This window comes from Jaculus jaculus, chromosome 1 (assembly GCF_020740685.1).
Source record: "Jaculus jaculus isolate mJacJac1 chromosome 1, mJacJac1.mat.Y.cur, whole genome shotgun sequence".
NCBI classification, from domain to species: Eukaryota; Metazoa; Chordata; class Mammalia; order Rodentia; family Dipodidae; genus Jaculus; species Jaculus jaculus.
This window is the reverse complement of record NC_059102.1, coordinates 179,501,375-179,516,406: the sequence shown is the minus strand read 5'-3', so window position 1 is coordinate 179,516,406 and position 15,032 is coordinate 179,501,375. Positions and strand designations below refer to the sequence as shown.

The following is a 15,032-nucleotide window of genomic DNA, read 5'->3' as shown; positions in this document are numbered from 1 at the left end:
AACTGGAAATAAATGGTTAGTTACAATGGTGTGACAGTTAAGCTTGACTATCTATTTTACTTTATCTAGAATCACTGAGGAGACAAATCTCTGGGCATGTGTTGAGAGATTTTGTAGATCAGCTTAATTGAGGTGGGAAAACTCATCCTAACTGTTGGCAGTATCATCCCATGAACTGGAAGCCCAGACTGAGTAACAATGAGGAAATGAGCTAAGCATGAGCCTTCACTGCAAATGCTTTATAAGCAGCTCTTTGAGGCTCCTGCCATGATGCCTTCCCCAACCATAATGGACTATAACCTCAAACTGTGAGCAAAAATAAATCCTTCCTTTGTCACAGAACTCTGTCACAGCAATGAGAAAAATAATGCAAATAGCGAATGGTCACTGCTTTAACTCACTTGTGCAGCTTCACCTCATAAGGCTGAAATTGTGAGGCATTAATCATATAGGAAAAGAGTTCTTGGGTCTTTACTACTTGTTTTCTTGTTTTGATTTGGCAGTATGGCAAGCAGGTAGGGGGAAAAAAAGCAAGGTTGGAGTGTACTCTCAACTGCTGTAGCTCACATTACTGTGCTATGCTCTCCCTGATCTTGCCATGAGATCACCAACTGCAGCAAGCATCAGCAACACCTGGAGAAAGCTGGGCAGAGCCTGGGCATCTGCATTTCCAACAAGACCGTAGGTGCATCTGATGCTGCAGGTCTGGGACCACAAATGAGAACTCCTAACTGTCTTTACTGGGAAGGATAATGGGGCAGCAAGTTTAAGAGCTGGGGATATAACTTAATAGGTTCAAGACCTAGCACTAAAACAAAGTAAAACATACAAACCAAAAAAACTGCTTATGAGGTTCAGGGAGAACAAAGCATGGTGGCTTATGCCTATAATCCCAATACAGAGGCAGAAGGATTGTTATAGCAAGTTTGAGGCCAGTCTGGTCTACATAGAGAGTGCCAGGCCAGTCAAAACTACACATCTGAGATTCTGTCTCAAACAATAACAACACTACACAGCAGGTTCGTGGCGGATCCCTCTTTGGGGAGAAAAAAAATGCAATAGATAGCAGAAAGCCATGTTCCAAACCCTGAAATGTAATCTCCTCCTAATTAGAAATTATTTCCAAGTGAAAATGCTCTAGCAGGGAATAGGAGGGGCTAGAAATACTGATGCCTGGAGAAGCAGATGGCTCTGCCTTCCTAGCAGATCCATAAATTATAAATAAATACCTTGCACAAAGATCGATGAGTAGCCTGTTGCTAGCTGGCCAGATGAGGCCATGGGAGCACTCAATAGCAGCAGTGCTTTACAAATGTATTAGATACTGACTTGCAAAGTCCAAGGGACTTTAGTTCAGCAGAAAAAAATTCTTCTTGGCCAGCTCTGAGTCCCTCTGAGTTCAGCAGAAGACCAGAGCTCCAGATGACATTAGAAACACCACTTAACAGCATCTGTCACCACATCCCCCACGGTGGCTGCCCTCTATCACTCAATACACTGATTTCTTACAGCCTGCTCTGCCAGGGCAACTGAGTGACCCAAGCCAGTAAGACTCAGTAAGAGTTCACTCCTAAAAATCACAATCAAGGGCTGGAGAGATGGCTTAGCGGTTAATCGCTTGCCTGTGAAGCCTAAGGACCCCGGTTCGAGGCTCCCCAGGTCCCACGTTAGCCAGATGCACAAGGGGGCGCACGCGTCTGGAGTTCGTTTGCAGAGGCTGGAAGCCCTGGCGCGCCCATTCTCTCTCTCCCTCTATCTGTCTTTCTCTCTGTGTCTGTCGCTCTCAAATAAAATAAATAAAAAAAATTATAAAAAAAAAATCACAATCAAAGGCTGGAGGGATGGCTTAGTGGTTAAGGCATTTGCCTGCAAAGCCAAAGGATCCAGGTTCAATTCCCCAGGACCCATGTTAGTTAGCCAGATGCACAAAGGGGTGCACACATCTGCAGTTCGTTTGCAGTGACTAGAGGCCCTGGCACAACCATTTTCATATTCTCTCTCTGTCAAATAAACAAACATAATAAATTATTTTTAAAAATCGCAGTCAACATGATATATTTTTTCTTTGCTTTTTTCTTTCATTAAAGCAGTACCAAAATTACCTATGTAAGGCTTTATTCACAAAATTCTAAGCTCTTTACAAACAATAATTCACTAACCCACTTAATCTCAAGGGAGAGAAACAGGTATAACAATCTTTAAGCCGGATGTGGTGGGCACGCCTTTAATCTCAGCACTCGGGAGGCAGAGGTAGGAGGAGTGCCATGAGTTCAAGGCCACCCTGAGAATACAGAGTGAATTCCAGGTCAGCCTGGGTTAGAGTGACACCCTACCTTGGGGAAAAAAAAAAAATCTTTAACCTGAGCTGGAGAGATGGCTTAGCAATTAAGGCATTTGCCTGCAAAGCCTAAGGACCCATGTAAACCAGATGTACAAGGTGACACATGTGTCTGGAGTTTGTTTGCAGTGGCTAGAAGCCCCGGTGTGCCCATTCTCTCTCTGACTCTCTGTCTGTCTCTCTCTCTCTTTCAAATAAATAAATAAAATACTTAACAAAAAAAGAATCTTTAATTCCAAAAAAGGGTTAGATGCAAATTCAGATTAATGAGATGATCAGGAACTTGGTACCTGCAGAGCCCTATAAATAACTCTCAAGATTAGTAGCTCCCAGATAGGCTGGGCTTCCAAAGCCAAAAACTACCCTCCCCTAGACTTTGAGAAATAAATTTCATAGCAAGACTATTTCCTAACTTACTCTACTGACTGAATCTATCATAAATGAAGGGATGGGGCTGGAGACATGCCTCAGTTGATACAGTGCTTGCCTAGCATGCATGAAGTCTTGAGTTTGACCCCCAGCATATATAAAGCAGATGTAGTAACCAACATCTGTAATCCTAGCACTTGGAAAGCAAGGGACAAAAGAATAAGAAGTTCAAAGTCAACTTCAGCTATATATCCAATTCAAGGATCTGGGACTGAAAATCATACCATATTGTTAGATACAAAGATAGAACAATGACACTGAATCTTGGAAGTATATTTGCAAATTAAACGTGATCACAATAATTAAACTAAACAAAGTTTGAGGGATTATAAAAGGTGACTTTAATATCCATTTTGAACTACATAGTTGGTTATTTGGGACTAGATTTAAATGTAAAAATGAAACCAGAAGTACTAAATGATCCTAATGATGACACAAAGCCTAGGAGGCATAAAAGGAAAGTTGTATAATTTTGACTTAAAATTAGTTCTATGACAAAAATAACCTTCAGCAAAGTCAAAAGACAAGAGACAAGTAAGAAACTCTTATTATAAGTTAATTTTCTAATTTAAAAAGAGCTTCCGTAGAATTGCTAAGGAAAAGGCCAGTAACCTAACAGAAAAGAGGTAAAGCACATGAACAAGTCAAGTCACTGGTTCCATATATGAAGAGCCACACAACCTCATTTGAAACCTAAGAAATAAAAACTTAAAAGGCTCATATAGCAGAGGTAGGAGGACTGCTGAGTTTGAGGTCAGCCTGAGACTACATAATGAATTCCAGGCCAGCCTATAATAGAGACCTGACCTCTCCCCCACCCCCTGCCACACACAAAAATAAATAAAAATAAAAAAGGCTCACATAGTACTTTTTAACCTACCAGGTACAGATATCCCAAAATTTAATATTACAATTTCATGAACAAATATGGTTATTAATGCCTGTAATCCCAACACTCAAGAGGCTAGGCAAAAGATTTGCTGTGAGTTTAGAGATATAGCCTGAGGTACACAGTAAGGCCTTATCTCCAAAAATCAAACCAAAACAAAAACCTGCAGGTAAGAACATTAATTGGCACATTCTGAATAGAGGGTAACATAGCAATAATTACAAATTAATAAATGTACTTACTCTACCTTCTTGCAGGTCTATTTTTTAAATGAATTATTTATTTATGTGCAGGAGAGAGGGAGGAAGACAGAGAAGTGGGTGGGAGAACATGAATGGGTACACCACAGCATTCCAGATGCATGTGCCACCTTGTGCATCTGGCTTTATGTGGGTTCTGGGAGATTGAACCCAGGTTGTTAGGCTTTGCAGGCAAGTGCCTTAACCACTGAGCTATCTCCCCACCCCTGAAGCACTATTTTAAGGAAGTTATCTTATGATACTTATGAAAATGATACTCTTCAATGGTTTGCATTATCAAGATTGAAAGCCTTAAGCCGGGCATGGTGGCGCAAGCCTTTAATCCCAGCACTCGGGAGGCAGAGGTAGGAGGATCGCTGTGAGTTTGAGGCCACCCTGAGACTCCATAGTGAATTCCAGGTCAGCCTGGGCTAGAGTGAGACTCTATCTCCAAAAAAAAAAAAAAAAAGATTGAAAGCCTCAAAGTCTCTCAATAGGACATTACTTTAAAAACTTCTGGTGCCTGTGCACAATGAAATACTAGGTAACCATTAAATAAAATGACAGTTTGGGAAGATGACTCAGTTGGTAAAGTGCTTGCTGTACAAACAAGACAACTTGAGTCTGAGTCTGGATTCTCTAGTATCCACATAAAATGCTGGTCATGGTAGTATGCATTTGTAACCTCAGTGTTGGGGAGTCAGAGACAGGAAATTGGGAACTCACTGACTAGCTAGCCTAGCTAAATTCATGGGTCTAGGTTCAGCAACAGATCCTATCTCAAAAAATAAAGTGAGCAAGGTGTGGTGGTGCACACACTTAATTACAGCACTAGGAAGTCTGACTGCCCTGTATTCAAGGTCACCCTGAAACTACAGAGTGAATGGTCAGCCTGGACTAGAGCAATTTCCTACCTCAAAAAAAGACAAAATATAAATAAATAAATAATAATAAAATAAGCTAGGTGTGGTGGTGCATACCTTTAATCCTAGCACTTGGGAGGCAGAAGTAGGAGAATCACTGTGAGTTAGAGGCCAGCCTGAGACTACATTGCAAGTTTGAAGCCAGTGTGGGTAACATAGTAAGACTTACAAAACAAAACAAAACAAGAATGTGTAAACTAGGCTGGAGACATGGCTTAACAGGTAAGGCACTTGCCTACAAACCCAAAGGACCCAGGTTTGATTCCGCAGGACCTACATAAGCCAGATGCACAAGGTGGTACATGTATCTGGGGTTTGTTTGGAATGGCTAGATGCCATGGTATGCCCATTCTCTCTCTCTTTCTCTCTCTAATAATTAAAATTTTAAAAAGAATGTGTAAACTATTTATCAATATGAAAATATCACTGAGATATATTATACAGAAAGAAAAGTACAGAAGAGTAAGTATACAACATATTTTTATTGTTTGGACTAAATAAAAGGTAAAAAACATTACTTTGCATTTGCTTGTACATACATTTAATATCTTTTAAAAAATATTTTATTTTTATTTATTAATTTGAGAGAGAAAGATACAGAAATAGGGAGGGAGGGAGGGAGGGAGACAGAGAGAGAGAGAGAGAGAGAGAGAGAGGGAGAGAGAAGGCATGCCAGGGCCTCCAGCCACTGCAAATGAACTCTAGACAAGTGTGTCCCCTGTGCATCTAGCTTACATGGGTCCTGGAGAGTTGAACCGGTATCCTTTGGCTTTGCAGGCAAATACCTTTATCGCTAAGCTATCTCTCCAGCCCCATTTAATATCTTTCAGGAGCTATATAAGATAGTGATGGTGTTAAGAGTAGTGGAAACAGATCCTTTTGAATAGTGAATGTAAAACTAATTCAGATTATTAAAAAAAATTAAGAAAAGGTGCTTTATCCCCCCCCTGCCTTCCACATGGCAGATCTCGATACTTTCTTCTTTTTTCCTTCTGTTAATCTAATAGTCTTTCTAAACCATAAAAAAAAAAAAGAGCCGGGCATGGTGGCGCACACCTTTAATCCCAGCACTCAGGAGGCAGAGGTAGGAGGATTGCCATGAGTTCAAGGCCACCCTGAGATGACAGAGTTAATTCCAGATCAGCCTGGATCAGAGTGAGACCCTACCTCGAAAAACAAAAAAAAACAAAACAAAACAAAACAAAAAAGGACATGATGGTGCTGGAGAGTTGGCTTAATGGTTAAGGCACTTTCCCGCAAAGCCAAAGGACCTTGGTTTGATTCCCCAGAATCCACATAAGCCAGATGTACAAGGGGGTGCATGCATCTGGAGTTCGTTTGCAGTGGATGGAGGCCCTGGCGCACTCATTCTTTCTTTCTTTTTTTTTTTGTTTTTTCAAGGTAGGGTCTCACTCTAGCTCAGGCTGACCTGGAATTTACCTGTAGTCTCAAGGTGGCCTCGAACTCACAGTGATCCTCCTACCTCTGCCTCCCAAGTGCTGGAATTAAAGGCGTGCACCACCACGCCTGGCCTCTCTCTTTCTTTCTGTGTCTTCTCTGCCTCTTTCTCTCAAATAAAGAAAATTAAAGCTATACACACATACATACACATATATGAATTTATTTAAAAAAACATGGGCTGGAGAGATGATTTAGCAGTTAAGACACATGTCTGTGAAACCCAAGGACCCGGGTTCTCCACTCCAGGTCCCACGTAAGCCAGATGCACATGGTGGCACATGCATCTGGAGTTTGTCTGCAGTAGCTAGAGGCCCTGGCGTGCTCATTCTCGCTCTCTCTCTGTCTGTCTCTTTCTCCTTTTCTCTGTCTCTATTAAAAAAGAAAAAGAACCAAGTGACAAACTGGAGAAAGAAAATAACCATAAATAAATAATAGCCATAAGATCTATGTCAGAAACCTAGAAATGAACAAGCTTGAGCTGTGGATTACTGTAGAATCCCAGAAGAGTTAATGAACAGATTATTGGACATGTGAACTATAAGCACTTAGAAGGAAAAGTAGGGCTGGAGAGATGGCTTAGCATTTAAGGCTCTTGCCTGGGAAGCCTAAGGACCCAGGTTCAATTCCCTAGTACTCACATAAGCCAGATACGCAAGGTGGTGCATGTGTCTGGAGTGGCTAGAGGCCCTGGCATGCACATTCTCTCCCCGCCTTAAATAATTATTTTTTAAATCTAAGGAAATTTAACCTAAAAAGAAAGATTTAAGGGAAAAGAACAATTTGTTTTAAATTTTTGGAGGACTGCCACTTGGAAGAGGCATCAGGTTAATTTTGCGGAGATTCAGGTGGTAGAAGCAAGACCAATATAATAAAATGACAAAGGAAATGGTGGCTCAGACGAAAAACATTTTTCACAGAAATTTAGCAATGATGATTAAGCTTTCTTATCAGATAAGACCTACCATCAGAAGCATGCAAGCAGGAGCTAAACTATCACTTCTCAGGAAGGTATGAGAGGGTCTTTCATTAAGACAGAAAATAAAATGAGACGATTAAGATACTGTGATTCCAACTGAACAATTGGGGACATGCGACTATGGATGTCTTTAGAAGGGAGAATTGCCAGACAGATACCTTTGTAATTTGGCTATCAACTATACCACTCCATTCTACTCAGATCTGGATTTGTCAAATAGTTTAATATTGTTATAGACTGTCCTCAAGGTTGGGATATACTTCATAATTCCTATGCCCTACTTTCTCTTTCTATCAGTTGCATCTAAGTTTTAGTCTTTGGACTATCAACTATTCATCCATTAACTCTTCAGGGGAGATTTTTACAAGACACTTGCCCTGAATTATTTCCTGAAGTACTTCACTGAAACTACATAAGAGATGTAGAGGGCTGGAGAGATGGCTCAGCAGTGAAGGCACTTGCCTGCACAGCCTAACAAACCAGGTTCGATTCCCCACTATCCATGTCAAGCCAGATGCACAAAGTGGCGCATGTATCTGGAGTTCATTTGTAGCAACTAAGAGGCGCTGGCATGCCCATTCTCTCCCCACCCCTCTTCTTTCTCTGCTTACTACTACTACTACTACTACTACTACTATTACTACTACTACTACTACTACTAATAATAATAATAATAATAAGAGCTGGGCTGGAGAGATGGCTTAGTGGCTAAGGCACATGCCTGTGAAACCTAAGGACCCAACCCAGGTTCAATTCCCCAGGACCCACATACTCCAGATGCACAAAGTGGCATATGCATCTGGAGTTTGTTTGCATTGGCTAGAAGCCCTGATATGCCCATTCTCTTTCTCTGTCTCTCTCTGCCTCCCTCTTTGTCTCTTTCAAAAAGAGTTGTAGACATGGTTCATGACCATTAGCTACTCAATGAGATGACCGAAAATCCAGTATTTGAGTTTTTGAGTTTTAGCTCACCAGAAAGATATCCTTTCTACTGGCACTGCAATTTTACATAGGCTTACCATTACTGATTTCTGGAAGGTCAAACTTAGTGAAATCCCACCACTGGAGCCGGTAGGTAGTATTGGCGATGTTACTGGCCACAGCAGACTGTCCATCACCAATCACTGCCCCTGATGGGAAATAAAAAAAGAGTACATTTCATTTATGTTACTTATTTGCATGTTTCCACTGTGGAACAGAAGACAATTTTGGGATTAATAGGAAGGAAAAGAGAAAGAATCATAACTAAGGCTGAAGAAAGCTGAAGAGATATACTCCACAAATCATCACAAAAAGAAACTAGACACATTTCACAAGAAACAGTTCTACATGGAAATATACTCCCAATCTTAAACCCTTCCCATTATTAACATCTACTTCATGCCAACAGTATGGCAAGACCTGTATATATAGTTGCTAAACAGTAGGCTCATCAGAGAAAGATGAGTTGTCACAAAAATGTACAGAAAGAAATTGAAAAGAGGGAAGATGATATGAACACAGAAAAACCAGAAGCACTTTGGCCCCTGCATGTTCTGCAGTAAGTAGTACTCTTCAGGAAAAAGCATCTCTTACTCTGTAAAATGACCTTTTTCCTTATAAAATATCTCAAGAGGAGGCTTCCTCCAGGGAACAAGCAATTAGCATACATCTGATTGGACAGACAAAGGCAGTAAAGAACAAATGAGGTAATATTTGTTGTTAATCTATTTTTGAACAGTGGCATGCAATACAGCAGAAATTTATGAGCTTAGCTCTGCAGCACCAGAATATTTTTATTAAGGCAATCTTTTATAATTCCCCTTTTAAGAACTTCCCCAAATCTAGATTCACTTCTAATATTTCAGTTTAACTTTCCCTGAGAGATATACTACTGTATGACATTTTTTTTCTTCTTGGTAACCAGTTAAATAAAAAATGGATTTTTTAACAGGGTTGACACTTTAATTTGCAGTTGTATTTCATTTACATGAACATGTCATTTCCTCCTCCTCCTTCTGAGGTGCATTTCATACACAACCACCCTTCTGATCAGACAGAGCCAAACCCTCTTGGGAGAATAGAACATTCTTGTATGCAAGATAACCTAGATGGTAGTCTCAGCTGCAAATCAATTCCTATCTTGAGACTGAACTTGTTAGCTCTTACTAGCCTTGGAACAACCACAAATTTTATACATGAAATCTTACTTTTGTATCTTGTGAAGTGTATTTTGTTGTCTTTTAGGGAGCTGCATTTATTACTCTGCTCCACCTATTTCTCTATTCTTCCTCAAACGACCAAGAGATGATTCAGAGAGAAAATATCCTCCACAAATGCCACAGAATAAAGAAGCATGTTTCTTTTTACCTAGTTATTGTAGGCCATTGTGCCATATGATACTTCTGAAAAAAAATTTTTTTTTTTTATTTTGAGATAGGTTCTTACACTAGGCCAGGCTATAGTCCCAGGCTGGCTTCAAACTCACAGCAATCCTTCTACCTCTGCTCTGGGATTAAAGGCATGTGCCACCATACCTGGACACTTCTATAAATTTTTATGTATTTATTTATTTGGAGAAAGAATGAGAATATAAATATGGAAATGTGAGTATACCAGGGCCTCCTACTGCTATAAGCCACCTCTAGACCCATGCACCTCTTTGTACATGGGTACTTAGAAATCAAACTGGGTCAGTAGGCTTTGTAAAACAAGCACCTTTAACTGCTAAGCCATCTCCTCCCTGGCCCATATGGCACTTTTAAAACATTAGCTTATTAACAGTCATTTCCCAGTCTTAGTTTGTAAGAAAATGTACAAATATCAGTTCTTTTCCTAGATGATAATACTTACTATACTTGTAGGTTATGTATTTTCAGCTTGGGTAAAATGGCTTTTGTAGGGGTAAAAATTGGCTGGCAGGGTCAAAACAAAAATCCCTTCCCCACTAAAACTCAACATTTAGTATAACCATTTGTTCCCTTTCCAAATGCCAGCATACACTAACAGACAGGTATGTCTATGCATATACATTCCCCCTTCCTGCCCCACCCCACCATATGGAGGGGAGGGAAGATGATTAAGAAAAATGTGTAAAGGTTGAAAACTTTGGTACCATGATGGGTACAGGCTTCAGGGGAGGGGATAGGTATGTAAGTAGAATGGTGGAATACTGAGGGTAAAAAGGTTCAAGTAGGGTCAGGGGAGGCAGATAGAGGAAAAGGGGGCGGGTAGAGGGAGAGTTAACCAAAACTAAAGATATCATATAAGTACTGTGTGCTAACTGATTGTGCCACTGGAGCACCACTAAAGACATTATAGAAAAGCCAGGCAGACGTGGTGTCGCCCGCCTTTAATCCCAGCACTCGGGAAGCAGAGGTAGGAGGATAGCTGTGAGTTTGAAGCCACCCTGAGACTACATAGTTAATTCCAAGTCAGCCTGGGCCAGAGTGAGACCCTACCTTGAAAATACAAAAAAACAAAGCTGGGCGAGGTGGCACATGCCTTTAATCCCAGCACTCAGGAAGCAGAGGTAGGAGGATCGCCGTGAGTTTGAGGACACCCTAGACTACATAGTGAATTCCAGGAGAGCCTGAGCTAAAGTGAAACCCTAACTAAAAAAAAAAAAAAAAAAAAAAAAAGCCATACAATGGCTAGAGAGAGAGCTCAGTGGTTAAGGCACTTTCCTACAAAGCCTAATGACCTGAACTGATGCACAAAGTGGCACACTCATTCTCTCTCTCTCCTTGCAAATAATAAAATAAAATAAAGCCTTATGGGGCTGGAGAGGTGGCTACGTGGTTAAGGCACTTGTCTGCAAAGACTAAGGACCCACATTTGACTCCCTAGTACCCAAGTAAGCCAGATGCACAAGTGGCACATGTGTTTGGAGTTCTTCTGCAGTAGCTAGAGGCCCTGATACACTCATTCTCTTTATCTGCTTCTCTTTCAAATAAATAAAAATATTAGAAAATTAGAAAAAAAATTTAAAGCCATAAGGAAACCAATTTCTTTGTTAACTAATCAAAACATACAATTTAAAAAACAAGAGAGAGAGAACACTGAGCCCAGAAGTATAGGCTGTTACAAGACAACCCCAGTGCCAAAGGTGGGATATTTCCCAGTGACTTATTGGACATGGAAGCACCTGAGGCTCCCCAAACAATACAGACTACTGACAATGCTCTTGGTTGTCCACCAGAACTATATGGTATGATTCGAATGCTAATGACACCACATGCTTTGGTTGCAGGACACTGAGAAATTAAACTGAAGAAGAGCTAGAAGCTTCTTCCTACTGGCATAGTGCTGGAAAGTGCCATGAAGTTTAATGGGGAAGAAAGGTCTTTAACAGTCCAGCAGTGGACTTTGCAAGCTCTACATCCAGTTATCCAGGCAAGATATGCTCACTGGTACAACAGTGGCATGACTATTATGGGAGTAACCAACTGCTCTCTGATTGAACTTGAGGCCTGCTCCACGGACTGGAATTCATGCTTGTTGTTGAAAAACCTCATCAATAGCCTATGGCTGGGAAGATCATAGGCCCTAGGGGGAAGGAGGTCATAGGTTTTAAAAATGTTTATGCTACTTACATTTTTGGTCTTTTTACAGAGGGTGGTATTTATTGAGAAGAATCAAAACTTATCAAAGTTCTGAGATTAAGTGACTGTTCTCTCACATAAATTTTAAAAAATATTTTTTTTAATAGGCAAAGGGCCAAGCATGGTGGCGCATGCCTTTAATTCCAGCACTTGGGAGGCAGAGATAGAAGGATCGCCGTGAGTTCGAGGCCTCCCTGAGACTACATAGTGAATTTCAGGTCAGTTTGAGCTAGAGTGAAAGTGTACCTTAAAAGAAAAAAAAGTCATTCAGCTGGGCATGGTGGCACACACCTTTAATCCCAGCACTCGGGAGGCAAAGGTAGGAGGATTGCTGTGAGTTTGAAGCCACCCTGAGACTACAGAGTAATTGCCAGGTCAGCCTGAGCTAGAGTGAGACCCAACCTCAAAAAAGCAAAAAAAAAGAAGAAGAAGAAGAAGAAGAAGGCATTCAGATGGCAAATACGCATACGAAGATCCAACACCAATCAATAGTGAATTGCAAATTTAATTTTTAAAAAATTTTTTTTAATTTTTTGGTTTTTTGAGGTAGGGTCTCACTCTACTTCAGGCTGACCTGGAATTCACTATGTAGTCTCAGGGTGGCCTCGAACTCACGGCGATCCTCCTACCTCTGCCTCCCGAGTGCTGGAATTAAAGGCATATTCCACCATGCCTGGCTCGCAAACTTAATTTCTTAAAAATTTAATTTTTTTTTCTTTCAAGTTAGGGTCTCACTCAAGGCTAGGATAACCTGGATGGAACTCATTCATAGCTCCAGACTGGCCTCAAATTTAGGCAACCCTCCTACCTCAGCCTTCCCAGTGCTGTTATCACACTTGGTTTAGAGAACTGCAAATTTAAATGACAATAGAAACCACTACACATGTATCAGAATGGCAAACATCCAAAACAATGAAAATACCAAATGCTGGCAAGATGTAGAATAACATTAACTGCTGGTGGGAATGTGAAATGGCACAAGTACTTTGGAAAACAGTTTGGCAGTCTCTTGTAAAACTAAACATACTCTTGCCATATGATCTAGCACTCCTGCTCTGTGGTATTTATTTAAATGAGCTGGAAACTTATTTCCACACACAAGCCTACACACTGGTGTTTATAGCACTTTATTCATAATTGCCAGAACTGGAAGTGACCAAGATGTCCTTCGATAAGAGACAGATAAACTGTGGCACATCCACACAATGAAATCCAGTGATTTAAAAACTCACCAAACTACAAAAAGATATGGAGAAACTGTAAGTGCATATTACCAAGTGAAAGAAGCCAAATGGCTAAATACTGCGATTTTAACTACAAACTGAATATCCTTAATATGAAATCCAAACACTAAAGTGCTGAGATTTCATGTGTATACAACATGGCTTCTTTTAAAATCTGAAATTTTTTGGTTTTCCTTTTTTGGTCATTTCTAAAATCTACCTTTTGAGTATCAAGATGAAATGGTCATAGTCTTTGATATGAGAGCATTTTGGACTTTGGATATTCAAATTAGGAATGATCAATCAGTAAAATGTAAAACACTGGTTCCAACAATTTCAGATAGGAGATACTCGGTTTGTACTGACATTCTGAAAAAGGCAAAAGTATAAAAACATAATGGAAAAAAAAAAGGTTGGCAGCTGGTAAGGATGGATCTGGAGAGAAGAAGGGATGAATAGGTGGAACACAAGGTACCTTTAATCCCAGCACTCAGGAGGCAGAGATAGGAGGATTGCCATGAGTTTGAGGCTACCCTGAGACTACATAGTTAATTCCAGGTCAGCCTGGATCAGAGTAAGACCCTACCTCAAAAAAACAACAACAAAATCAAAACCAAAACTTATGGAACTTACAATACCAAGAGCAAACTCTAAAGTAAACTATGGAATACGGCTACTATAGTCCATGCTGGTTCATTAACAAATGGACACTGCGGTGCAGGACATGAACAATAGGGGAGCATGATGAGTGGGAGAAAACGGGCACTCCCTGCTTCTTCTCACAGTTAGTTCTTCAAATGTTTTCATTTAGTTGCAAGCAGAGAGACAGAGAGAAGAGAGTTAAACAGACAGAACGAGTGTGCCCGGGCCTCCAGCCACTGCAAATGAATTCTAGATGCATGCGCCATTTTGTGCATCTGGCTATACATGGGTACAGGGGAATCAAACCCAGGTCTTTTGGCTTTGCTGACAGTTGTCTTAACTGATGAACCATCCTTCCAGCCCTCTGCTGTCTTCTCAATTCTTTTTTTTTGAAGTAGGGTCTCACTCTAGCCCAGGCTGACCTAGAACTCACTCTGTAGTCCTAGGCTGGCCTTGAATTCACAGTGATCCTCTACCTCTGCCTCCTGAGTGCTGGGATTAAAGGCATGTGCCACCATGCACAGCATAATTAGTTTTTTTTAATATATTTTATTTTTATTTATTTATTTGACAGAGAGAAAGAGAGAGAGAATGAGTGCACCAGGGCTTCCAGCCACTGCAAACAAACTCCAGACACATGTGCCACCTTGTGCATCTGGCTAACGTGGGTCCTGGAGAATCGAACCTGGATCCTTTGACTTTGCAAGCAAACAAACGCCTTAACCACTTAGCCATCCCTCCAGTCCATAATTAGTTATTTTTAATGTTATTTACTTATTTGTGAGGAGAGAGAGACAGAAAGGGAGAATATGTATCAACACACCAGGGCCTCCTGCCACTGCAAATTATCTCCAGATGCATGTACCACTTTGTGCATCTACCTTATGTAGGTAATTGAATCCTGGCTGGCAGCCTTTGCAAGCAAATGCCTTTAACCACTGAACTATCTTCCCAGCCCCTAAAGGTCCTCTTTTAGAAGCTGAGGTGTATCTCAGTAGTATAATACATGCTTAACATGTTCAAGGCTCTGGTTCTATCCTCTAGCACCAAAAAAAAAAAAAAAAGAAAGAAAGAAAGAAAGGTTTCATTAATCCTAGTATTCAGGAAGGAGCATTCTGAGTTGGGAGGCCAGCCTAGGCTAAATAGCAAGACTTTGTCTCCAAAAAAAAAAAAAAAAATAGGGCTGAAGAGATTGCTTAGTGGTTAAGGTGCTTGCCTGCAAAGCCTAAGGACTCATGTTTGACTCTCCAGGTCCCATGTAAGACACATACACAATGTGATGCAAGTGTGCAAGGTTGCATATATGCACAAGATAGCACATGCATCTGG

The 15,032-nt window shown here is 40.7% G+C and overlaps 1 protein-coding gene across 7 annotated transcripts in view; it reads right to left on the bottom strand.

Annotated features, from left to right (window-relative positions):
* The window catches only part of Ambra1 (autophagy and beclin 1 regulator 1), a 281,415-nt gene that overhangs the window by 58,240 nt on the left and 208,143 nt on the right, over nucleotides 1-15,032 (bottom strand). For all 7 annotated transcript variants that reach the window (XM_045153306.1, XM_004657205.3, XM_004657206.2 and 4 more), the window contains one exon: nucleotides 8,275-8,385. In XM_045153306.1, the coding sequence (XP_045009241.1) occupies nucleotides 8,275-8,385 (111 nt within the window). The remainder of the gene's footprint in view (nucleotides 1-8,274; nucleotides 8,386-15,032) is intronic.